Source organism: Colossoma macropomum, unplaced genomic scaffold (assembly GCF_904425465.1).
Source record: "Colossoma macropomum unplaced genomic scaffold, Colossoma_macropomum, whole genome shotgun sequence".
In the NCBI taxonomy this organism is placed as follows: domain Eukaryota; kingdom Metazoa; phylum Chordata; class Actinopteri; order Characiformes; family Serrasalmidae; genus Colossoma; species Colossoma macropomum.
Window position 1 is genome coordinate 4,972,179 of NW_023494806.1, and position 26,575 is coordinate 4,998,753.

Sequence of the window (26,575 nt, forward strand, 5' to 3'; positions counted from 1 at the left end):
ACACCTCAGTGTCACTGCTGGACTGAGAATAGTCCACCAACCAAAAATATCCAGCCAACAGCGTCCTATGGGCAGCGTCCTGTGACCACTGATGAAGGACTAGAGGATGACCAACACAAACTGTGCAGCAGCAGATGAGCTATCGTCTCTGACTTTACATCTACAAAGTGGACTGACAAGGTAGGAGTGTCTAATAGAGTGGACAGTGAGTGGACACAGTGTTTAAAAACTCCAGCAGCACTGCTGTGTCTGATGCACTCAGACCAGCGCAACACACAGTAACACACCACCACCACGTCAGTGTTACTGCAGTGCTGAGAATGATCCACCACCCAAATAGTACCTGCTCTGTGAGGGTCCATGGGGGTCCTGACCACTGAAGAACAGGGTAAAAGGGGGCTAACAAAGTATGCAGAGAAACAGATGGACTACAGTCTGTAACTGTAGAACTACAAAGTGCACCTATATAGTAAGTGGAGCTGATAAAATGGACAATGAGCGTAGAAACAAGGAGGTACAGTTTCCATTTCCATAGCGCACATGGACAAACATTTTGAAGCATTAAAACACTTTTGGTAAAAAATCTTTTGGACGGAATTTACCTACTGTAGATTCAGTGCACCAGAGTTTTGCTAACAAGTTACATCAGCTTGTAACAGCAGTCCAAGCAGACGGGGCTCGGTCCACGCTCATATGGCTGTGTTACTCACTTCTTATAATTTTAATTCCTGTAGATTATTGAACAGCACCAGTCAGTAAGGCCAGAAATCCACATGTTCAATAATGGTAGAATAATAGAGGAGAATGGAAGCTGGTGTAGCAGCTGTTAATGAAGAAAGGAAGCTGCGGAGAAAGAGCTTGCAGAAAGAGACTTGGCAACAACCTCGTCTTAAATTAGTAGAGGATGTGTGTCTTTATAGTGGTTGTTTTCGTGGTTTATCACGCTGAATAGTTTAATTAATTGCACAAAGGCTGCATTATTTTTGAGAATTATTTGCATTTTATCAGAGTACCAGAGTTCAGCTCTGCTTTTCATTCAAATAAACCAAAGTCACTGGAGCGTCGCTCAGTAAAACCCCTGCAATGCAGCGTCAAATAAAACTCCACATGAAACTATAAATAATTTAAAAAACAACAAATCTTAGACCCTAGACGAACCATGATCATTGAAATATTTTGTCATGTCTAAATTCTCATGGAGGTTTTCAATTATTCGTGCTTAATTAGTCATAGTTAATTACTCGTGAGCTATTTTGATTAGGTGGCATGTGCAGTATCGAACACCATTTCCCAACTGCCCATGTCATCTGCTCAGTGAAGCCAGGCGAGCTGTGGTGCAGGTTCTGTTTGATGTTACAATGTCAAGCTAGTAACAATAGCAGAACGCTTTTTGGTGCTATATAGAACCATACTCAAAAAAGTTCTATATAGAACCATTTACAACTCCAATTCCAAAAACAGTTGCTGTGTAAAATGTGAAAAAATGTAAATAAAAACAGAATGCAATGATTTGCAAATCTGATAGACCCACATTTTATTCACAATAGAACATAGAACACATATCAGATGTTGAAAGTGAGACATTTTACCATTTCATGAAAATATTAACTCATTTAGAACTTGATGGTGGCAACGCATGTCAAAAAAGTTGGGACAGAGCAACAAAAGGCTGGAAAAGTAAGTGGTACTAATAAAAAAAAACAGCTGGAGGAGCAATTTGCAACTAACTCACATGACTGGGTATAAAAAGAGCATTTTAGAGAGGCAGAGTCTCTCAGACTGAAAGATGGGCAGAGATTCACCAATCTGCGAAAAACTGCGTCTAAAAATTGTGATCAGACACAGCAGTGCTGCTGGCACCTCAGTGTCACTGCTGGACTGAGAATAGTCCATCAACCAAAAATATCCAGCCAACAGCGTCCTGTGGGCAGCGTCCTGTGACCACTGATGAAGGACTAGAGGATGACCAACACAAACGGTGCAGCAGCAGATGAGCTATCGTCTCTGACTTTACATCTACAAGGTGGACTGACGAGGTAGGAGTGTCTAATAGAGTGGACAGTGAGTGGACACAGTGTTTAGAAACTCCAGCAGCACTGCTGTGTCTGATCCACTCAGACCAGCACAACACACACTAACACACCACCACCACGTCAGTGTTACTGCAGTGCTGAGAATGACCCACCACCCAAATAGTACCTGCTCTGTGAGGGTCCATGGGGGTCCTGACCACTGAAGAACAGGGTAAAAGGGGGCTAACAAAGTATGCAGAGAAACAGATGGACTACAGTCTGTAACTGTAGAACTACAAAGTGCACCTATATAGTAAGTGGAGCTGATAAAATGGACAATGAGCGTAGAAACAAGGAGGTGGTCATGATGTTATGCCTGATCGGTGTATATATATATATATTAGTTTAGTGTAAAGCCTTCCCAGAAGAGTAGAGGCTGTTACTGTGTTACTGCAGCAAGGCGGAGCAAACTCTCTATTGATACCCGGAGGACGGCGGATGAGCAGCTGTCTAAACCACTGGACGTGTAGTGTCCCTCTGCTGATACCCGTGTCTTAAATCGCACAGGAGATTTTGGTGCACGTCTGTAGGTTTAAGGTGGAATACCTGCGGCCGTGTAGTTTGCACTGGGACTTTTTAACACAGAGCCGTGCTGCTGAACGCTCTGAGCTGATTTACAACCCAGAAAAAAGCAGAAGTTTGCTGGTATAGAGTCAGCTGGGACTTCGTACAGCATGGCTCAGAGCGGGCTGATTCAGCCTGGCCCATTTCTGTCAAACGCTGCAAACTTCTCTGCCTGTTCCCTCATTAGCTGCTTCACGCCTGCACAGCAGCGTTAGGCTGGAACACGCAACTAACACTGGCCTTTTATATTTGATCTCACCAGTTTCTCTCTGTACACAACAGCACACACACACACACACACACACACACACACACACACACACACACACACACACAATCTTCTCCTCTTCCACATGGCAAAAAACCTCTTGGTGATGTGAAATCATTTTAAATCAGCCAATATATTGCATAATTATCACTGCATAAATATTGCACAAATAGCCATTTTATCTAGTGAAATTATCTTACTCCACTGGCACTTAATCTTGCTTGCTTTTCAATAGATGGAAGGATGGATGGACGGACGGACAGATGAGCTCCCTGGACAAAACATTAGTCACCTTGCATGTTTAAGGTGTTAGTAACTTCAGGCTCCTGCAGATGGCGCTGCATAAGGTTGATTGGACTATAAATACCTGAGGGTGTGTGACGGGATTCATAGATTGAGAAAAGGTGGTACAGTGCAGTGAATGTCTTGTTCGACGTGTGGAAAATGGGTTGCAAAGCAGATGTTAACGATTGGCAAAAAGGAGTGATTGCATTCACAAACTGAACAATTCTTTGCTGTAAGAGTGGCTGAACATTGATGTCGCCTACATCCAGAAGTTTGTGCAGTCCAGGCCAAATCGAATTGCAGCTGTTATTTGTGTTCGTGGAGGTAAAACACGCTATTAGGTATGTTTCAATCACAGATGACTACATTTTTGTCCGGTGAGATCTCCTTATTGATCCCAGAGGCCATAAAAATATAAAGTACAGTAGGAGAATAAGTTAAATCGCATAAATATTATGCAAGTGACAGTGCAGTGGTGCATGTCATGTCCAGTGAATCATAAACACACAAACCGAGTGACTATGAACTGTAAATGAAAGTGCGATAACATATATTAACAGTTGTGTATAAACAAGTGGTAGTGCAATATGCATTATTTATGGCTGTGTAAACAAAGTGGCAGTGCAGGATGCAATATGTATGGATGTATAAACAAAGTGGCAATGCATAGTAATATACACCAGTCAGGCATAACATTATGACCACCTCCTTGTTTCTATGCTCATTGTCCATTTTATCAGCTCCACTTTCTATATAGGTGCACTTTGTCTTTCTACAATTACAGTTTTTAAACACTGTGTCCACTCACTGTCCACTCTATTAGACACTCCTACTTTGTCAGTCCACCTTGTAGATGTAAAGCCAGAGACGATAGCTCATCTGCTGCTCAGTTTGTGTTGGTCATCCTCTAGTCCTTCATCAGTGGTCACGGTACACTGCCCGCAGGACGCTGCCCACAGGACGCTGTTGGCTGGATATTTTTGGTTGGTGGACTATTCTCAGTCCAGCAGCGACACTGAGGTGTTAAAAAAACTCCAGCAGCACTGCTGTGTCTGATCCACTCGTACCAGCACAACACACACTAACACACCACCACCACGTCAGTGTTACTGCAGTGCTGAGAATGATCCACCACCCAAACAGCTTACAGCTATTGTAACCTTACAGCTGCTTAAAAAAGCATTATCTGTCATGAGAAATGAGAAATGTCCTAAAATGTAGGAATTTTCCTGTATTTTGTGGTCACTGTGAGGACACTGGGTTCCCACAAGGAAAAGCATTTTTTCTCCCGAAAAGCCGAAACCAGAAATGTTCTGCAGAGCCAGAATTTTCTCATTGTTTTGAGAACAAGTCCCTCCCAGAGACAGCAATACAAGAACACACACACACATGCATGTACATGAGCGGACACAGCTGCGGTGATCAGGCTTTCAGAGCTGACCTGATAAACACATCTATCCTCGTCTCCCTCGCTGACAGATTATAATTACGGCTTTCAACTTTTACCACCTTTAAACACAAAGACTCGATCGCCTGCATCTGTGTGGAAACAGAGGGATGGAGAGGTGGAGGAAGAGAAAACGCTGCCTGGTGGACACGAACAAGAGGATCAAAAGCTTCTTTTGAATCGCTCTGATCAGCGGCTATTTATTCCCTCAGAAATTCAATCAGCACGCCAGCGTCCAATCAGCTGATCAACTGTCCCACAATCTCTCTCTTCCCACCTACCCTCTCTCTTTCTCCCCCTCTCCCCCCCACCTACCCTCACTCTCTCTTTCTCCCCCTCTCTCTACCCCTACCCGCTCTCTTTCTCCTCCTCTCTCTCCCCCTACCCGCTCTCTTTCTCCCCCTCTCTCCACCTACTCTCTTTCTTCCTCCCCCCTCACTCCACCTACCCTATGATTGGCTTACCACTTACGAGGTCTGATATGATTGGCTTACAACTTACGAGGTCTGATATGACTGGCTTACAATTTAAGAGGTCTGATATGATTGGCTTACAACTTACGAGGTCTGATATGATTGGCTGACAACCTTTTAGGTCTCGATATGATTGGCTTACCACTTACGAGGTCTGATATGACTGACTTACAACTTTTGAGGTCTGATATGATTGGCTGACAACCTTGGAGGTCTGATATGATTGGCCTACCACTTATGAGGTCTGATATGACTGGCTTACAATTTACAAGGTCTGATAGGATTGGCTTACAACTTACGAGGTCTGAAATGATTGGCTTACAACTTTTGAGGTCTGATATGATTGGCTGACAACCTATGAGGTCTCGATATGATTGGCTTACCACTTACGAGGTCTGATATGACTGACTTACAACTTTTGAGGTCTGATATGATTGGCTGACAACCTTGGAGGTCTGATATGATTGGCCTACCACTTACGAGGTCTGATATGATTGGCTTACAATTTACAAGGTCTGATATGACTTGCTTACAACTTACGAGGTCTGAAATGATTGGCTTACAATTTACAAGGTCTGATATGACTGGCTTACAACTTTTGAGGTCTGATATGATTGGCTGACAACCTTTGAGGTCTGATATGATTGGCTTACAATTTACAAGGTCTGATATGATTTGCTTACCACTTACAAGATCTGATATGATTTGCTTACCACTTACGAGGTCTGATGTGATTGGCTAACAACTTACAAGGTCTGATATGATTGGCCGAGCTGGGGGTTCCACTTTTCACATTATGTTAGTAAATCTCGGGTAGCACAGCAGAGGCAGCGCTGCATTACAGCAGCAGCAGTGCCACCTCTGGGTTGTGCCCTGCTATTATAATACATTGTGAAGTAGGAGATGCACGGTTGAATAATGAGGAATGAATGAGAAAAAACTACAGATGATTTAAACCATAAATGATAATGTACATTTATTTGGGAAGAAGGGGGGGATAAATAACATTTAAGTGGAGGCTAAAGCCCCTCTAAAACGGGCCTACTGATGCCCCTGCCCCATCTCTTGTTCTTTCCCTCTCTTTCTCTCTCATTTCCTTCTCTCTCTCTCTCTGATTGGTGACCTATAAAGGCCTGTAGAGGATTAGAGCAGCAGAACGGCTCCAGCTGTGAATGTTTCTAATGTACACAGCTGTGACACCATGCATGTGTGTGTGTGCGCGTGTGCGTCTGTCTGTCTTGCAAACAAGCTGATAATGAGAATTAGACAAACCAGCAACACATTTGTAGTCATATTGTATTCTGTCGCTGTCGCATCAATAAAGCTACTTTGGATTGAGGGAGGGAGAGAGAGAGAGAGATGGCAGCGAGCGAGAGACACTAAATGAGAATAGATAGCACAATAGCGAGATTAGATTGGTGTCTGGGGCCTCCGCGAACGTCTGCTGAACACAGCGGCCGCCGGATGAGTGAAGACGCGATATCAGCACTACGACAGCGCAACTCTGAAACAATGGCTGCGATACAGCCACGATAATTGAGCGATGAAGATTATGATTGAAATGTTTAGAACAGCCGCATCCTGAAAACCAATAACCGTTTTCCAGGCCGTAGATCATAATCACATCCTCAACAAAGCACGAGGACCAGCAGCAGCCCGTGTTACAGCTGGCTTTAGGGCTGTCAGCTGGGCTCTGAAAGTCAGTTCAAATCTTCCCCTTGTTTGTTTTTCCTAATATTCAAATTAGAGTTGCACCAAATATCGATACTGTATCGGCATCTGTGCTGATACTGGCACTTAAAGGCAGTAACGGTGTCGGTGATGGGGATACCGATACCTATAACCGATACCACAAAGCAATTTCTGACATGTGCATATGTAGAGATTCACAGAATAAATATTACAGAAACTACAGCTTATGTGGCTTAGGCTAATGGGTTATGTAGACATATAGCTCAATTACCTTACCCTTAATAAGCTTTATGTGTACACTTACATTACATGTGCTGGAATAAAACTTTACTGCAGGTAGGCATAAACTGAGCATAATATTAAGCTTTAGGCTAAAACTTTAGCTTCTGTGGCCTGGATAAGCTAACTTTAATGGTTTATGTAGACACCCCAAAATCAGACATACACTATATTGCCAAAAGTATTCACTCACCCATCCAAATCAGTGAATGCAGGTGTTCCAATCACTTCCATGGCCACAAGTGTATAAAACCAAGCACCTAGGCCTGCAGACTGCTTCTACAAACGTTAGTGAAAGAATGGGTCGCTCTCCGGAGCTCAGTGAGTTCCAGTGTGGTACTGTGATAGGATGCCACCTGTGCAACAAGTGCAGTCGTGAAATTTCCTCGCTACTTAATATTCCACAGTCAACTGTCAGTGGTATTATAACAAAGTGGAAACGTTTGGGAACGACAGCAACTCAGCCACAAAGTGGTCGGCCACGTAAAATGACAGAGCGGGGTCAGCGGATGCTGAGGCGCATAGTGCACAGAGGTCGCCAACTTTCTGCAGAGTCAATCGCTACAGACCTTTAAACTTCATGTGGCCTTCAGATTAACTCAAGAACATCGTAGGGAGCTTCATGGAATGGGTTTCCATGGCCGAGCAGCTGCATCCAAGCCTTACATCACCAAGCGCAATGCAAAGCGTCGAATGCAGTGGTGTAAAGCGCCACCACTGGACTCTAGAGTAGTGTAGACGTGTTCTCTGGAGTGACCAATCACGCTTCTCTGTCTGGCAATCTGATGGACGAGTCTGGGTTTGGTGGTTGCTGGGAGAACGGTACTTGTCTGACTGCATTGTGCCAAGTGTAAAGTTTGGTGGAGGGGGGATTATGGTGTGGGGTTGTTTTTCAGGAGTTGGGCTCGGCCCCTTAGTTCCAGTGAGGGGAAGTCTTAATGCTTCAGCACCAAGAGATTTTGGACAATTTCATGCTCCCAACTTTGTGGGAACAGTTTGGGGAGTTTGGCCCCTTCCTGTTCCAACGTGACTGCGCACCAGTGCACAAAGCAAGGTTCATAAAGACATGGATGAGCGAGTTTGGTGTGGAAGAACTTGACTGGCCTGCACAGAGTCTTGACCTCAACTCGATAGAACACCTTTGGGATGTATTAGAGCGGAGACCGCAAGCCAGGCCTTCTCATCCAACATCAGTGTCTGTCCTCACAAATGCGCTTCTGGAAGAACGGTCAAAAAGTCCCATAAACACACTGCTAAACCTTGTGGAAAGCCTTCCCAGAAGAGTTGAAGCTGTTATAGCTGCAAAGGGTGGGCCGACATCATATTAAACCCTATGGATTAAGAATGGGATGTCACTCAAGTTCATATGTGTGTGAAGCAGACGAGCGAATACTTTTGGCAATATAGTGTAAGTATAAAGGTCTATGCAATAAAATGGGCAACATTGCTTGTAATATTGGCAACAGTATCCCTTCCTGAATGGTAATTTGCATGGAGACACATACAACCGGCACAAACAGTCACCATTTATATCAGAGACATTATAAATGAGGAGACTGGCCACTGGTTGAAGTGAACAGGGATGCTTGTAATGCTTAACTTTCCTATAAGGACTTTGTTTACATGGCACAATCACGCTGTTTTTGCTGACACAGTAAAGAAGCAGCAGGTAAACGTGTTTAAGTGACACTCATGGGTTTGTAGATGTGGTCAGTTTGGTATTTTTTAGAATTTTAAATGTACATAAACTCGATTGTGCTCTTGCCTTAAACTCTCAGCTCATTAAAAAAGCTTCGCCCCACGTGAGTGACTTCACCGTTTTTCTTTGTTTACTTGCTGTATTTTTTTCTTTTGCGCTCTCAGTTTTCATTGGCTGTTGCAGGAGCCCATTCAGATGAGTCATCATCTGTTTCACTAGATTATGCTCAGAGTCTGGACTGAAACTCGTTCAGGAGGCCAAAAATCTGTCTGAGCCCCTCACATATTACTTGATTCTTTCTCCAACTGTCGACTCTGATTGACCCAAAAATCTGCAGACTAGAGCTGACCAGCACAGACTCAGCCAGACTGAGAATCGGGGCTAAAATAGGGGTAAAACTTGTGTAGTGTGGTTTCTCGCCTGAATATTTATTGTAATGTCCATGATGCCTATTGGTGTTAAATTCATTACAGTGTTTTGACATATGAGGCTCACACATTTGCTGTGGCTCTTGATGAAAACGTATTTAAATTTCCATCTCGCCAAAATCGAGCGTTAGGTTTGTGCTTTATGGCTGCAGTCTGGAATAAATGTTGTTTGGTAAATGAAGCTGCAGGTCTAGTTGGAGAAGAAAGTCTCGTAAACTTTAGCTAAATTCTTTACCACAGTGCAGCGCATTACACTGTAATTTTACAGTGATGCTGCCACCATCAGGTAAAAAGAATAACTGCAGCATACTGGCTGGTGGGTCACTTATAACGCACTCCTAAATAGAAGCCATGGGCCAATTAAATCTGTCTGTGGGTCACATTTGACTTTGGCCACTCCTGTCTTACAAGCTTTTGGACCTTTTCCTGTACTGTAAATCAGATATCCAAAACGTTTGGAGGTCAGAGTAACATCTAAACCACTTTCAAAACCGGGTGCCCAAACTTTTTGTCATGGGAGACCAAAGTGCAATGCTTGTGGTGGGCAAAGAGCCAAAAGGACAAAGCAATATACAAATAAAGATGGAAGGTACAGGCATATGGATAAGTTTGACAGGCTGTCAGTATATTCCACTAGAATATACACAAATACATTTACTTTCAGTATAGACAACTGGACCACACTCCAGACTGTGAAGTCAACTCTACTTTATTTTATGTAGATATATACATATATAAAAAATAAGGACATATGTACAATGGTAATAAATATCAACATTTTTTTTGTACAAGCAAAATAAGTTACTCAACATAATCTTTAAAATAAAATAAAAAAAAAATAACAATAATAAAAACAAAAACAAAAAGTGAAACAGCGACAAAAGACACAAGTATTAAAAAAGTAGGCAAGCTGTCGATAAACACAAATGAAAGCGAAAAACGGCGACCATAAAGGAGCAGATTAAAAATCTAGGCAGAGAAGAACAGCAGAAGTGGCCTGGAGTTCAACAAGCTCAAGCTGACGCTGTTCGTGACGACACGGTTCTAGTAACGCTACGAAACAAGCCATGCACGGTGTGTGAGAGGCGTGAAAAAACACTTCCGTCCTTCTCTGCTAACTTCAAAGTCTGTTACGTCGTAAAAAGTGGGTCAGTGGTCAGATTTAGAAAGCATTTAGCACGCAGGAGGTTTCTCAATCTCGGCACTTCCGCTCAAGCATTGAAATGAGTGGTGAAAAACCAAATTTACACGTTTTCTGCATGTGGTGCATCAGCCAAGACGTGTGTGGTGTCTGAAGTTTGCCTCTTTAGTTTTACACTGGAGCTACGAGGCTAAAATAGGCTCAAATGCCAGCAATTAGCAAACCTAAATCATTACAAGCTTGTCTCAAAACCATATCAAGTTGTTAAAGCCACAGTTTTCTTCCTAATAAGGTCAGTCTTGCTTTTGTGGGCAAACAATATCCGTGTCCAGACTAAGCTCTAAGCTCTAAGAATTTCCCTTGTCCAATAAATGGCCAATATATTTAGCCAAAATTGTACCCTTTTGGTGTAAACTGGGTGGTCCTGATCTTGGATAAAGACTGCATAGGTATTACCCTCACCAGTCTTAAGGCTGATGTGGCTTATTCCACCCACACAGCTTTAATAAACCTATGTTCTCTTTCTGTGAGTCAGAGAAAAGTAAAGATTGAAAGCTAACCACCAAGCGAAAGCTGACCTAGCACACATCACTACGCTATAAAGCTCATCTGTCTGCCTGCTGTTTTTAAGCCATATTTTATTGCATTTCTCTCTTGTTTTCATTCCAACTTAGCTGGATGTTCACTGAAATACTCAATTTTAGTATTACACATCCTTTTTAATAATACACAATGTATACTGTGTTAACTGGAAGTTAAAGCAATGTCAAATAGACTTGCTTATGGGGTTTTAACTCTGTGACACATTGTTATCTATAAAAATGGACAAAAGTCTGGACAGAACTACTTGTTTAAGCTATGTGAGCTACTTGTGTCCATTTTTACCATGCGTTCACATCGTCAGCGGTGCGCGGTAATTTATTTTCAAAGAGAGCTGTCGATTTTCGGCGACAGAAGGCAGCACGAAGTCAGCGACACAACAAAGTTGAGTGGAGTTTAACTTTATGCAAATAAGGAGCAAAGCGATATGCCGACTACCAACAGGAATTGAGCATTGAGCGAGAGAACTTGTAGAGAGGAGAATTATCCCTCTGTAATCTCTTCTAGGTTTCTCAAACATTAGAGGGCGCTCCCAAGCAAGTCCAGAATGAAGGAATCAATATATCAGCATTTGAGCAAAATCACAGTTTATAAATGCTTAAACATTTTTAATGTAAATGAATACAATCATTTCCTGAACACAGAACAGCATAAAACATTTTAACACTGCTGTTATATTTTAACGAGCTTTTAAACTTGAGTTATAGGAGTTTAAAACGGCGCCTCATGTGCGTTCATGACGTCTGTGAGTGCAAACAGCCAATGAGCTGCTCCGCTCGCCAACCGATCAGCACTCAGTAGCAGTAATGTTAGCGTCCTGCTGCCCAAAACTTGCTTGCTGTACAAAAAGGAAACATACAGGTGAGTTTCCTTTGCCTTTTTAGTGAAATACATCCTTCTACTTTCTGAAATTGAAGGAAAGTTCTGGTTCAGTGATTAGAAACTATTTTAGCTTTTCGTTTTTTTGTTTTTTCGTTGAGCTCAATTTACTCCCATTCATTGAGGACTCACTCGTGGGCGCCCTCTGCTGTTCTGCAGTCCTGTTTTTTATATAACAGGGGAAGTAGGAAGAGGCCAGGCTCCTCATAAACCGGCTCTGGTGGATTTGAACTTTAAGGAGCGAAGCACCGTGGCGACTGCCAATAGGAACTGAGCACTCAGCAGCATTGTACGCACTTTATCTCCCCCACTGTGAAACAGTATACTCTGTTTTTGGTTCCTAGATAACTGTTCCTATTTGTTCGCTGCAGATAGACGCTAATCGCAAAGACCAAATACTGTTTTCCTCGCAAACTGACTGCACAGAAGGGATTAAATAAAATAAGCACAAAACTGATTTCTCACCAGGATATTTAATTTTAGCAAGAATGCATCTGATTTGTGCTTGGCGTCAGTGAAACCATGGCAACCAACGGCGATGAGCGACCAGCGATTTAGGCGACAAGAGGCGAAAAGTCGCTGCTGGTGTGAACGCAGGGTTACAGATAACAAAGCAAGCCTAAAACAGTGTAAACAGTGTAAATCTGATTTTCTGCCAGTACAGTTAGGAAGTACAGAGACTGAAAAACAGCTACTGTTAGCAGGAAAAGTTTCCGTGTGTGTATTTCCGGTAACGTCATCCAGTGAACTGAGCTTGAAATGTCAACCTCAACCAATCACTGGCCTTCAAAGCAACTGTTCTCAGATTCTTGTTCGCTAAATGCAGCAATAAACCGGGCCGTATGGCTCCATCGTTTAAGACAGATTTGTTCTCATGAAACTAAATCATAACTAGTTAACCCGAAACGACTAGTGAAACTCCCACCTGTAGCTAGCACAGGGTTTTTTTTCTTTCTTTATTTATTATTTCACAAAGTCAAAAAGCCCCACCCTGAGAAATTGTTTTTGCCTTGCGCACAATAAGCAAGGCGGATTGAAGAACGAACGAAATAGAAAACTGATTTGACAGCTAAACCTCCAGCACTATAGAGGTCATTTCTTTTTTTTTACCCCATATCTTTAGTTCCCTCCTGTAATGGACGATGGTAGATATCGCTACAGAACCAACAGCTGCTGGAAAACATCATAAAGCTGTCATGCCACAAAATATATATATATATATTTTTCCATCAAAAAGAGATTAATAACAAAGAGAATATTCAGTAAGTTTCCACAGAGCAGTTCTTTTTCTGTGCAGTGGACGGACTCCAGACTTAAATAAAGAGATGGAATGAAAAAATAAGAAAAAAAGAAATGGTTAGAAGAAAAAATAAAACACATCTGCAGTCTACTTTGGCTTAACTCAAGGTGAAGAGGCACGGCGAAAGAGAGAACGGAAAGAAAAAAAAGAAGAAAAAAAAGAAGAAAAAAAAAAAATCGCAATGTTTCTTTCAAGACTTTCAACCATGAATGAGATCTGTTGAAGTTGAACGTTTCAGCAGTGGTGACTGTGGAGAAGGTGGGCTACGGTGCCTCTGCAGCACCTCATGCAACAAAGTAGACACCCACGCTGTCCGTGGTAGTACCTCTCCGGCGCTGGAGTTACACAAATGACCAACGTCCATCTCCTTCACTTCCTTTGTCCGAGTATAAATAAGAAAACGTCCTCCTGCCGCGTCCGGCAAGAGCCAGCCTGAAGCTTCGGATGCGATACGGAGACCCTGTGAGGGAGAGAAAAACACACCTTGTTTCTTTTGGAAGTGCTGAGTCGCTGAAGCTGCCCAAAACCCTCCCAAAACCTCCCAAACCACAAACCGCCATTGAACCAGGTCCCAGCTGAAATAACAACTCATTTTTATGGCCCAGTCAAAAGTTTGGGAACACCTCGTTTGCTCAGAATAGCTGCTTTGTCAGTTTGAAATAACATTTTAGAAACTTAAGGCCTAAATTCTCGACGGTTGTGCGAAGCTGAAGGCGCCTTAGAAGCTCGCATACTCTCTGTCGTTTCGTATCGTCTGCCGCAGATGCTCCACGTGACGCTATGGCATTTTATTATAAGTTTCATGACTGCTGGAAAACTATTCTATCACAGTTCTAACTGTGGCGATGTTTGAGTTCAGAATACCGACACCGTTTAAGGTGGAACGGGAAAATTCGAACAAGAAGCTGCCGAAGAGGACGCCAACTTCAGCCTCGCCCTCTTGTGAACCTAAATATAAGATAACCTGTATGTTTTGGTGCTTAGTGCTAGTTAGAACTACCGAATAACAGACTTAGCATCCTACATTTAGGAGATATTCATTGTTTATTTAACATATCGCTACTGTCGGAATAAAATCTCATATCTCCAAAATGGTAACTTTACAGGAGAAGGAAAAAACCTACTTTACTTTTAATGTAAGTCAATGGAACCAGACTTTTTTTCCAAGTCATTTTGGGACATTTCTTTTGGTCCATTCTTCATGAAATTTACAAACAATGTAAAGAATAACAGGCTTTTTCAAATTATGTCAAAAACTGAAAAACGACAAAAATGGAGATACGAGGTTTTGTTCCGACAGCAGCGATATGCGCATTTTTACAGTGAAATATTAGTGTATCTGCCAAACACGAAGCTCCTCAAAGTTGTCCATGTTTGTTTAATGGCACGCCTCTTTTTTACCGACCAATCACACACTTTATCGCGTAGCGTCTTCGTCTGTGGAGTTGGCCCAGCTGCCATGTACGTGACGTCTGCGATTGTTCGTTTTCTCCGCAATTACATCATATTGTTCACTGAAGCCAGGCGAACGCCATCTCCACAAGAAGTACGCTGAGGCCTTAAGCTGTGCAGACGGCACTAGGACTGCGTGATGAGGTGATGTAATAGATGTAAATATCGACAATGATTGACAAGTAACCTGATGGCGATGTGTGGTCAGGCCGCCTCTATTACTTATTTAGAGGAAAATGATGTTGAAAGTATACTGTCATGTGCGAATGTTGAGTTTTTCGCTGCTGGTTAAATCACTTTTGATTTTCTGAGCATAAATAAGTGAACACATCCTCTACAGAGACACACTTCTGCACATTTTAATGCACAATTACTGTCAATTTGCTTAATGTAACATATTTAGAAAAATAAAACATGGCTTGTGGCAAAGTTTGTGTTTTGTATTTCATGTTTTTTTTTTCCAATATGTTAAACTTGTGCACTAAAACTGCAAAATAAAATGTCATATTTAAGTGTGTTCTCTGTAGACGACGTGTTAACTCAATTTTATTTAGAAAATCAAGAAAACATCATTTGACTGTATACAACTATTTATACAGCACTGTGCAAAAGTTTCATGTATGTTAGAAAAGAATATGTAAAACTATTTATCTAATTTATGGGCAGTAATTTTTTATTTGTCTGAAAAGCATTCGAAAATATACAAACGAACAACACCTTGAGATTTTATGTGTCAGTTTATCTGATCAACATTTCATTAAATTATATTTGCCGCTGATGGTGGAGCTGAAAAACTGCATGCTATGGCTGGAGTACAACCAAACGTGTGTTTTTCTGACCAACTTATCGCTGCTGTCGGAACAAAACCTTGTATCTTCATTTTTGTCGTTTTTCAGTTTTTGACGTTATTTGAAAATGCATGTTGTCCTTCACATTATGTCAAAATTTCATGATGAATGGAACAAAAGAAACGGCCCAAAATGACTTGGACAAAAATCTGGTTCCATTGATTTACATTAAAAGTAAAGTAGGGTTTTTCCTTCTCCTGTAAAGTTTTTACCGACCAATCACAGGCTTTATTGCGTAGCGTCTTCGTCTGTGGAGTTGGCCCAGCTGCCATGTACATGATGTCTGCGACTGTTCGTTTTCTCCGCAATTACATCATATTGTTCACTGAAGCCAGGCGAACGCCGTCTCCACAAGAAGTACGCTGAGGCCTTAAGCCGTGCAGACGGCACTAGTGCTGCGTGATGAGGTGATGTAATAGATGTAAATATCGACAATGATTGACAAGTAACCTGATGGCGATGTGTGGTCAGGCCGCCTCTATTACTTATTTAGAGGAAAATGATGTTGCACATATACTGTTTTTGTCGTTTGGAGATACGAGGTTTTGTTCGGACAGCGGCGATATGAATAACTTCACTGAAAACAAAACAATGTTGTTATGTTTTACCTTATTTGTGTTTATCTGCATTTAGTCTAATGTTAGCGGTTTGCACTCAAACATAGACAGATAGCCAAGATGAACAATTTTCGGTAACACTTTCTATGAATGTCACGTTTGTAAGCATCTATAAACACATCTATAACATGTTATAATGCATTCATACGGCATTATAAACATGGTTATAAACATTTATAAAAATGAATTACACTTTACAGCCATGTTTATTATACATTATGAATTGTTAATATAATGCATTATAAGTAGTGTTGATAACGTTATACTGTCAGTGCCAAAGAAGTCAGTCCCAGCTTGGAGACTGCAAAGACAAATACCAAGCTAACGGTGGTGTACATTGACTTTCCCACATTGGGTAAAACACTGATGGCAGCTCTAGTTTAAACTCTGACATTTGAAGCCTGTAATGCGCTTTATTATGTATGTTTTAGTGTTTCCGTAAATCCTTCAGTAAATACTTCAACTTGAAGCCTCACTCTTAACACTGGAGGAGGCTTTAGTACAGTACGCTTCACTTTACTTAGAGCGGACAAATACCACTTATGAGCTCTTATAATTTGTTGTGATCAGTACTTATAATGTATTATGTTAACAAGTCATAATGCATAATAAGCATGGCTATAATGTGTAATGCATTTTTATAAATATTTATAGCCATGTTTATAATGCCTTATGAATGCATTATTACATGTTATGAATGTGGTTATAGCTGTTTACAAAGGTGACATTACGTTATTAAGGTGGCTTACCTGTGTCAGATCATCCTCTGTTTGGTTACTGCTATATAAATCCACCCTCGGGTCTGCTTAAGCATCCAATCAGGCGTCTCTCTTTTTTAATCCTTGTGGATGTGTCCATCCAAGTCGTTTGGTATCCAGTTCATTTAAAGCGATTCATGCTTAGCAGGCAGTGTGCATTCTAGAAAGTTCCAACACCCACAGATTTCTCCGCCTATGGGTTCGTTTCACTTGGCATTTTGTCCTCGTATCCCCAGCCAAATGCACACAATAATGCACTTGTAGAAACATCCAGTACAGTCATGATATACGGTTTATGCCCCCCCCCCCAAGCTATTCCACACACAGTGGGTGTGAAATAAAGGTTTGGTTTGGGGACAGAGCCGATCTCTTTTCACATTCCAACTCAAAGCCAACAGGCGTCATCATTTCCGTCCTCATCAGTCTGAATATTACAGAAAAGAAGAGTCTTTAAAAGTCTTTAAATTACAAACATCACAATATATTAGTGCTTTGAGTCTCAAGACATTCTGCAAGAAAAAAGACAACAAGAAAAAAAAAAAAATCTTAAACCGAGCTGTGTAGAAAGTCTGATTGTTTCTCTTGCGTTAGTATCAGTTTGTTCTTTCTTTCGTTTACAGCTCCCTTCGTTGTTTTTGTTCCCCTCTCTTCTGTTTTTCACACTTTCTCCTCCTCGGGTTTGCTGCCCAAGAGAAAAGCATGATTGTCGTCTAGCGCAAAAAAGTTCTGATTTGTCCGATTTCTTCGCCCCACCTTTCTCCGTCTCCGCTCGCGAAAGAGTGAAATAAACCCAGAAAGCCGTGTTCCACGTCGACAAACGAGTGCGTATTCTTCCACCTGCCGGCTAGCGGCGCCGCTACATACGCAGTCTTGACTGGCAGCTACGTCGGGGTCCGTTATCCAGTCGCTAAGCTGTACCTGTGTTAGTTAGCGGCCCGCTTCGGGTGCGGACCTGCCGTCATGTCGTTTAAAACGTGTAAAAAAACAGCTTTGTTAAGATGCACTGAATGCTAGAATTAAAGTCGCTAAGTTTGAAGAAGCTTGTGGCTGTTAGCTGTTAGCAAAAAAACAAACTAGCGTTGAAAAAGACGAAAAAATAAAGCACACAGCTTTAGCGGAGCGTCTGCAGAGAGAGAGAATGGGTCGAATGGCGAAAGAGAGAGGAAAAAGAGAAGATAGAGAAGGAGAGGATGTTTCTCCGTGAAGGAGGGAGGTAGGTGAGGTTATTTTGGGGTCAATTTGCGACCTTTACACGCTCGACTCTTCGGGATTAGCGTCGGGCAGCACGCTCCTCTGCTGCAGGGTCCTCCTCAGTTCCTCCTTAAACGGGCTGGAATATTCGTTCTCTCGGCCGTTCACTCCCAAACCCCCTCCTCCGGCCATCCCTCCGGTTCCTCTGCCCCTCTCCTCCCCTCCCACGCTCAAGTTGAGCCGGACGTAGCCGTTGGAGGTCGAGCTGCGGATGTTGGTGAGGCTCAGCCGGCTGGGGGAGTGCAGAGGCTGGCCCGGGATGGCGCTGGGTGAGGACGTGCTGGCGGTCGGGCACATGGCATGGCCTGGCACGATTTTTAAAGATCCGTCGGAGTAATAGTAATTGGCGCCGGTCTCCCAGAAGCGGTCCTCGTCGTTGGCCATCTTGCTGGGCACGAAAGTGGGCGGCTCCTTGGGCAGCGTGATGGGGTACACCAGCGTGCTCTCCAGGGGCTTCATCTCGGCTCCTTTCCCCAGAGCCAGCTTCAGCCTCCTCCGCAGGTAGAGGGAGATGATGAGCAGCAGCAGGCAGGCCGCGCCCAGAGTGATCACCAAAACCCAGAAGAGCCCCATGCTGGCGTCCGGAGCGCGAACCTCCATGAAGACCGGAGCGCTGGCCACCACCGCCACCTGAGAGGAAGACGTTCGGAATAACGTGAGTGAATCAGATCATCGATCAGAAGCTGCAGTGATTTTGGAATGTTAGAATCAATTATAGCTACAATTACAGTAATATTCAATAAAGTAGTGCTAAAGAGGGAGAGAGAGAGAGAGAGAGAGAGAGAGAGAGAGAGAAAGGGAGGGAGAGAGAGAGATAGAGAGATAGAGAGATAGAGAGAGGGAGTGAGGAGGGCGGGCAAAAAAGATGATAGTGAAAATAAGGGGGGAGAGACAGAATGAAAAAGTGAAATAAAGAGACTGAGAAGAAAGAGAGAGAGAGAGTGGAAAAAGAAATAAAGGAAGAGAAAAAAGATGATGAAAATAAGGGGGAGTGAGAGAGAGAGGAGCGAGAGAGATTGAGAGGGAGAGGAAAAGAAGAAAAGAAGAGAGAGAGGGAGAGAGAAGAAAAAGAGAGAGGAAAAAAGGGAGAGAAAAAGATAGATGATAGTTAAAATAAGGGGGGGAGAAAGAGAATGAAAGAGCAAAATAAAGAGACAGAGAAGAGAAAGAATGAGAGAAAAGACAGAAAAACTATGATGGAAAGATAAAACGAGAAAATGAGAGAGAGAGAGAGAGAGAGAAAAAGTAAGAGAGGATAGAAAGAGCATGAAATGAAAAGAAAAAGAAACATCTGTCAGAAAATTCCATCATCAAAGCTCACCTGGTAGCGCTCAGTCTGGAACTTCACCCCCTGCTCCTCGGAGAAGCAGACGTAGCGGCCGGCCTGCTGAGCTCCGGCCTGAGGCACCACCAGGGCGCGGAGGGCCCGGTCAAAGCGGGGCCCCACGGTGTCCTTATCGGGAGACAGGGTCAGCTCCCGGTCATTCAGCACCCAGGACGGCTGAGCCAGGTTAGACACGAGCTGGCAGGGCAGGACCAGATCCGAACCCACAACCACGGTGACGTTCCTCAGCCTGGAATGCTCTGGAACAGGAGACGGGACGCGATTCAGATCGTAACCGTAATGTTTTTCAGACTTTCAATGATTTGTTTTCTACCAATCAGTGAAGACTGATCAACGCCTCTATTCTTTTCATTTCATGCTCTATCCATCCTCTCTTACTCTCTCTCTCTTCCGTCTCTTTATTTCAGGCTCTGTCCCCTCACTCTCCCTATTTTCTCTTTCTGTTTTTCGTCTTTGTCTCTTACCCTCTTTCTCTCTCTCTCTCCCCCATCTGCTTATGTCACTCTTTCTGTTCTTTCTCTCTCTCTTTCCATTTTCCCTTTCTCTTTCCCCCTCTCCCTCTCTCATCTCTCTCTTTTATTCTTTCTCTCTCCCTCCTCTCTCTCTCTCTTCGTCTCTCTGTATTCTCTCTCTCTCTCTCATTTTCTCATTTTATCTTTCCATCATAGTTTTTCTGTTTTTTCTCTCATTCTTTCTCTTCTGTCTCTTTATTTCACACTTTCATTCTCTCTCTTCCCCGTCTATGATCTTTCTTTTTTCTCTCCCTTTTTTTCCTCTCTCGCTTTTTCTTCTCTCTCTTCTTTCTCTCAATCTCTCTCGCTCCTCTCTCTATCTCACTACCCTTATTTTCACCTATCATCTATCTTTTTACTCTTCCTTATTTCTCTTTTTCCTCTCTCTCTCTCTCTCTCTCTTTCTTCTCAGTCTCTTTATTTCACTCTTTCATTCTGTCTAGGGTCATTTTAATTGTCCAATTGTCCGATTTTAGTTTGAGATATTGTCCGATTTTAGTTTGAGATATTGTCCGATTTTAGTTTGAGATATTGTCCAATTTTAGTTTGACATATTGTCCAATTTTAGTTTGAGATATTGTCACTGTCCAAAAGAAAATACATGTCCATTTTTGTTTTGTTTCCAATTGTTATGTTTCGGCATGATTTGAACTGTCCTTTACCTTATGTGAACATTTCATGATGAACAGACCAACAGAAATGCTCCAAAATCACTCGGACTAAACTCTCTTTATGTTTACTTGCACTGCAAAAAGTGGCTCATCAGATCAGCCTAAAAAATCCCTTTATGTAGTAACAAATAACTTCAGGTTGAATAAAACTAGTTAATGTACTTCTTACCCAACAAAAGAAAACTGCCAGCAAACAACCAAAACAAATACTCACCAGACAAAATCAAGCCCCCAGCTCTGTTACGACCCGGTCTGGGGTCAGGCCGTAACAGACAATGAGAGTGGGCTTTTTCATTTCTTGATTTTGTCCGGTGAGTATTTGTTCGTTTGCTGGCAGTTTTCTTTTGTTGGGGGAGGTGTGAATGTAAGTAGTTTTGGATCATTCGAATTTTTCTCTTTTGAAACTTGATATTTGATCTTCGGTGGTTTTATTGCCCTCCTTTTGTTACAGCAATTGAATCAGATTTGTTAGAATAACTTATTAAGGAATTCTGTGTTTCAGAACTTTGTCCAAGAGCACGTCCTGCTTGCAGATCCCAGACGAGCCCCGAATTCTGTTACGACCCGGTCTAGGGTCAGGCCCTAGCAGAAAATGAAAGTAGCCTCTCTCCCCAGACCTGCTGCCAGACCAGACAGCGGACACCATGGACGTCAGAAAACGGCTGGTACCACAATTTTTACAGGTTGACCTGATGAGCCATTTTTTACAGTGTAGTTAAAGAGCAGAAGCAGTACTTTATACCTGCAACAAAACGGTTTTATATTATTAAAAACAGCTGTTTACTAGACTTATATATCTACTGGTTGGCGCTGTGGGCTGCTGTCAGCTGGTGAGGGACAGTTCCCGAGTTCAGTAGTGAAATATGATGGCGATAGAAGCAGAAATCAATGCAGGAAAAGGGACTGAAGGCAGTTTTTCAGTAAAAAACAAAGCCAACAATATCCTGAAGCTTGTTAAATGACAACTGCGAGTTCTGTACGACTACGGCTGAAATCCAACAAGAATTCCTCTGTTATGCATAACGACCCCAAAACGAAGCCTCCACTGCTGGCTGCTGTTAGCAAGACGTCACTCAGTTGTCATGAGACGTGTTCTACTGAACAGTAGAGTGTGTGTCTTATACATTAAGAAGATAAAGTGTGATTTTAACACACTTTTTTCCAGCAGCATGTAAATGTAGGCTACTATTGATACCTGTAGCTCACTTTATTTTTCCTTTGAATTGTAAATTATGGCTAGTTTACTTGTAGGCTATGTTTATGAATCAGCTATCTAGTGAAAATGAATAGTCATGCAACCCTTATGACACACATTTTAACTGCAGTGTAATGTTTTATGCTTATATTCTCAAAAACACATTAAGAATCCTCTGCACTGTAGTGGCATTCATAGATTCAGTTACAGTTCAGCCACCAGGGGGCAGTAGGAGCTCACCAGGGCTGGGGATGGAGACTGGCTTTTCAAACTTGGCTTTGGCTTTAAACCTCTCCAGCATGAGGTCCTGAGTGAGTGTGGACATGGACCTGCAGGAGAGATACAGACACTGATCAGAGATATATCCACAACACACTGATGAGCACTGCAGTCAAACCATACGGAGAAGAGGAGCGATGGGGGAGAGAAGAGAAGAGAAGAGAGGCAAAAGATGAGAAAAGAAACAAGAAAAAATGCGAGACAAGAAGAGAACAGAACAGAAGGGAACAGAGGAAAGTAGAGAAAGGAAAAAAGAAAAGAGAAGAAGTTTGTAAAATAGATATGAGTAGTGAACATTAGAAAAGGCGCAGAGAAGACAGAGAAGAGATTAAAAGAGATTAGAAGAGAAAAGATAAGAGATAAGAAAAGTTAAGGAGGACAGAAAAAAAGACAAAAGCCGAAGCAAAAATAAGAAGCACAGAGTAGTGAGGACTTCACAGAGATATAAGGAGCACAGAGTAGCTCTCTTTGTTTGAGATTTATAAATGTCAAAATAGGAGAAGAGAAAAGAGAAGAGAAGTGAAGACAAGAGAGCAGTGGAGAAGAGAAGAGAAGAGACAAGAAGAGAAGAGACAAGAAGAGAAAAGAAGAGACAAGAAGAGAAGAGAGCAGTGGAGAAGAGAAGAGAAGAGAAGAGAGGTGAAGAGAGGAGAAGAGAAGAGAGCAGTGGAGAAGAGAAGAGAAGAGACAAGAAGAGAAGAGACAAGAAGAGAAAAGAAGAGAAGAGAAAAGAAGAGAAGAGAGCAGTGGAGAAGAGAAGAGAAGAGAAGAGAAGAGAAGAGAAGAGAAGAGAGGAGAAGAGAGGAGAAGAGAAGAGAGCAGTGGAGAAGAGAAGAGAAGAGACAAGAAGAGAAAAGAAGAGACAAGAAGAGAAGAGACAAGAAGAGAAGAGAGCAGTGGAGAAGAGAAGAGAAGAGAGCAGTGGTGAAGAGAAGAGAAGAGAAGAGAGGAGAAGAGAGCAGTGGAGAAGAGAAGAGAAGAGAGGAGAAGAGAGCAGTGGAGAAGAGAAGAGAAAAGAAGAGAAGAGACAAGAAGAGAAGAGAGCAGTGGAGAAGAGAAGAGAAGAGAGGAGAAGAGAGCAGTGGAGAAGAGAAGAGAAGAGAGGAGAAAAGAAGAGAGAAGAGAAGAGAAGAGAAGGGAAGAGAGCAGTGAAGAAGAGAAGTGAAGACAAGAGAGCAGTGGAGAAGAGAAGAGACAAGAAGAGAAGAGACAAGAAGAGAAAAGAAGAGACAAGAAGAGAAGAGAGCAGTGGAGAAGAGAAGAAAAGAGAAGAGAGGTGAAGAGAGGAGAAGAGAAGAGAGCAGTGGAGAAGAGAAGAGAAGAGACAAGAAGAGAAGAGACAAGAAGAGAAAAGAAGAGAAGAGAAAAGAAGAGAAGAGAGCAGTGGAGAAGAGAAGAGAAGAGAAGAGAAGAGAGGAGAAGAGAGGAGAAGAGAAGAGAGCAGTGGAGAAGAGAAGAGAAGAGACAAGAAGAGAAAAGAAGAGACAAGAAGAGAAGAGAAGAGGAGAGAAGAGAAGAGAGCAGTGGTGAAGAGAAGAGAAGAGAGGAGAAGAGAGCAGTGGAGAAGAGACGAGAAGAGACAAGAAGAGAAGAGACAAGAAGAGAAGAGAGCAGTGGAGAAGAGAAGAGAAGAGAGCAGTGGTGAAGAGAAGAGAAGAGAAGAGAGGAGAAGAGAGCAGTGGAGAAGAGAAGAGAAGAGAGGAGAAGAGAGCAGTGGAGAAGAGAAGAGAAAAGAAGAGAAGAGACAAGAAGAGAAGAGAGCAGTGGAGAAGAGAAGAGAAGAGAGGAGAAGAGAGCAGTGGAGAAGAGAAGAGAAGAGAGGAGAAAAGAAGAGAGAAGAGAAGAGAAGAGAAGGGAAGAGAGCAGTGAAGAAGAGAAGAGAAGAGAAGAGAGCAGTGGAGAAGAGAAGAGAAGGGAGAAGAAGAGAAGAGAGCAGTGGAGAAGAGAAGAGAGGAGAAGAGAAGAGTGCAGTGGAGAAGAGAAGAGAAGAGAAGAGAAGAGAAGAGAAGAGTATATCTACAGTACAGAGTGTGTTGTATGGGGCAGAGGACGATGGTGTGAGTGATTCAGAGAGAAGGGTGTGTGTGTGTGTGTGTGTGTGTGTGTGTGTGTGTGTATGTGTGTGTGTGTGTGTGTGTGTGTGTTCGTACCCGCGGTGGAGGTCGATCCGTACGCAGGCGCGTCCCTCGCTGTCCCAGGCGCAGTACGGATCTCTGGACAGCAGGCAGTCTGGCTGGGACTGATACCGACTACAGTTAGCCAAGGGCAACTGCAGAACCTCTGACCGAGAGCCTATATATAAATACTTCTACAGAGAGAGAGAGAGAGAGAGAGAGAGAGAGAGAGAGAGAGAGAGAGAAGAGTGAGATAGAGAGAAATTAAAGAGAGTGAGAGGGAAAGAGAGAGAGAGAGAGAGAGAGAGAGAGAGAGAGAGGAAGAGAGAGAGAAAAGAGAGTGAGAGAGAAGAGTATGAGAGAGAAATTAAAGAGAGTGAGAGGGAAAGAGAGAGAGAGAGAAAAGTGAGAGAGAGAAAGGATGGAAGAAAGAACGAGAGAGGTGAGTGAAAGTGAATGGGGAGAGAATAGAAAGAGAATAAAAATAAGAAAGGAGAGAGAATTTGATAGTGGAAGACAGAGAGAGACAGAGAATGAGAGAGAGAGAGACAGAGAGAATGAGGGAGAGAGAGAGAGAGAGAGAAATAATGTTCAGAAGAAGAAATAATAGGATAATCATTTTCAGCTCTAAATACAATCTGCTTTTCCTTTGCTCGGTTCCACTTTTAGCAAAGCCGGTTAGCAACGGTGGGCCAACACAGCCGAGTGATGAGATTAGATAAGGATCAGGAAGAAAGAGACATTAAAGCTGCATGTGTGTGTGAAGGTGCCGGAATGTGACTGTGTGTGTGTGTGTGTGTGTGTGTGTGTGTGTGTGTGTGTGTGTGTGTGTGTGTACCTGCATGATATGGACAATATACTAGTACTGTGATTATTTTGCTACATATCGTGATCCTGATGCCTTGTAATACATTAAAAATGTGCGTGCGCTCCGTCGTTTTTCGTTTGTTCTGTATTGTTTGTGTGCATGTTTTGATGTTTCCCTGCTGGCTGAGGAGTTTGCCATCATATCCACTGAGACAGTGGCCGAGAGCGATTTTCCACCTATGGCTCAGAGGCTTTTTGGGCTGGCTGTTTGGGTGACGCTACATCACAGCTATGATGCGGCTTGGACCGGCGGCTTGAGAGACGCTGTATCGTAGCTACGAGGCTGCCTGGACTGGGGACCTGATTGGCGTGATATCGCAGCCTGGGCTGGCTGCTTGTTTGACGGTGCACTTCAGCTGTGGGGCTGCCTGGACTGGAGGGTTCAGCTGCCTAAGCGACGCTACACCGCAGCTACGAGGCCTCGCAGGCTGGCCACTTGGGTGTCGCTGCATTGCAGCTATGAGGCTGACTGGATTGGTGGTGTTCGGCTGCAGGAAAATACTACTCCTTTGTGGCTAATTGGCCAATAACCATTTTTTCTCTCCATGGTCAGTAGCTAGATTTCCATCAAGGTATTTTTTAGGCCTATTTTGACTTAAGACTTTAAGGAAATTAGAAAATAAAATAAGATGACCAAACTTCACATAAACAGAAATTTTGCTAAATTTTAATACTTTAATCAATTTTAATAAAGATAAACGCATTTGCTGGTAACTAAAGTAAAGGCAAATAAAAAATGAAATATGACACCAAGCACCAATTTACTAATGCAGAACGTAAACATAACTTTATCTTCTCAAAGAAAAAACAGTGGTATCAGTAGGTAACAGAAGATGTCTGCTGCAGACCCTGAGCCATTATATTTGCCACTGTGTTCTGTCTCGGCACTTTTACAATGTAAAATACAGCCATAAAATGAAATAAATCAGTTTCTCTGCTCTGCTCTGTTGTACTGAGTACTCTGTCTTCACCTGTACTGAGCTGATGGGAACTCCATACTGGGAAGTTATACTCCATACTGAGTTAAGCTCAATTATTTCAGTTATTCTCTTGAATTTAATTCAGCAGCTGGACGGAAACCCGGCTGGTGTTACCTTGCTGTGTGAAATGGTCAGGCTGTCCACCGGCTGCGGCGAATCAAACAGCTGGATCTCCTCGATCACGTGAGCTTCTGACCCCAGGATGACCACTCGCTGCAGCCAGCCATCCGCTACAGGATAAACAACAGACACAGAGTGATAAGAGATTATAAAGAGAGTAGTGGAGAGATGGAGTCAGAGAAGAAAAGAAGAAAAGGAGCGGCGAGACGAAGAGCAGAAAAAAATGAAAGGATAGAAGAGAAAAGAAGAGATGAGAGGAAGAAAAGAGTGGAGAGAAAAACAAGAAAATTAGAAGAAGAGAGGAGAAGAGAAGAGAAGAGAAGAGGAGAGAAGAGAAGAGAAAAAAAGAGAAGAGAAAAAAGGATTAGGAGAGGATTGATGAAAGAAGAGAAGAGAAGAGAAGAGAAGAGAAAAAAGGATTAGGAGAGGATTGATGAAA

General features: G+C 42.7%; 1 protein-coding gene across 1 annotated transcript in view; it reads right to left on the reverse strand.

Annotated features, from left to right (window-relative positions):
- Positions 1-13,284: 13,284 nt before the first annotated feature.
- The window catches only part of sema4c (sema domain, immunoglobulin domain (Ig), transmembrane domain (TM) and short cytoplasmic domain, (semaphorin) 4C), a 120,467-nt gene continuing 107,176 nt past the window's right edge, over positions 13,285-26,575 (reverse strand). The window contains exons 12-17 of the mRNA XM_036598422.1: positions 26,131-26,246; positions 24,206-24,363; positions 22,017-22,105; positions 19,375-19,637; positions 16,794-18,683; positions 13,285-13,587 (exon numbers count right to left, since the gene is read on the reverse strand). Coding sequence (XP_036454315.1) covers positions 18,051-18,683; positions 19,375-19,637; positions 22,017-22,105; positions 24,206-24,363; positions 26,131-26,246 — 1,259 coding nt within the window. The 3' untranslated portion in view covers positions 13,285-13,587; positions 16,794-18,050. The remainder of the gene's footprint in view (positions 13,588-16,793; positions 18,684-19,374; positions 19,638-22,016; positions 22,106-24,205; positions 24,364-26,130; positions 26,247-26,575) is intronic.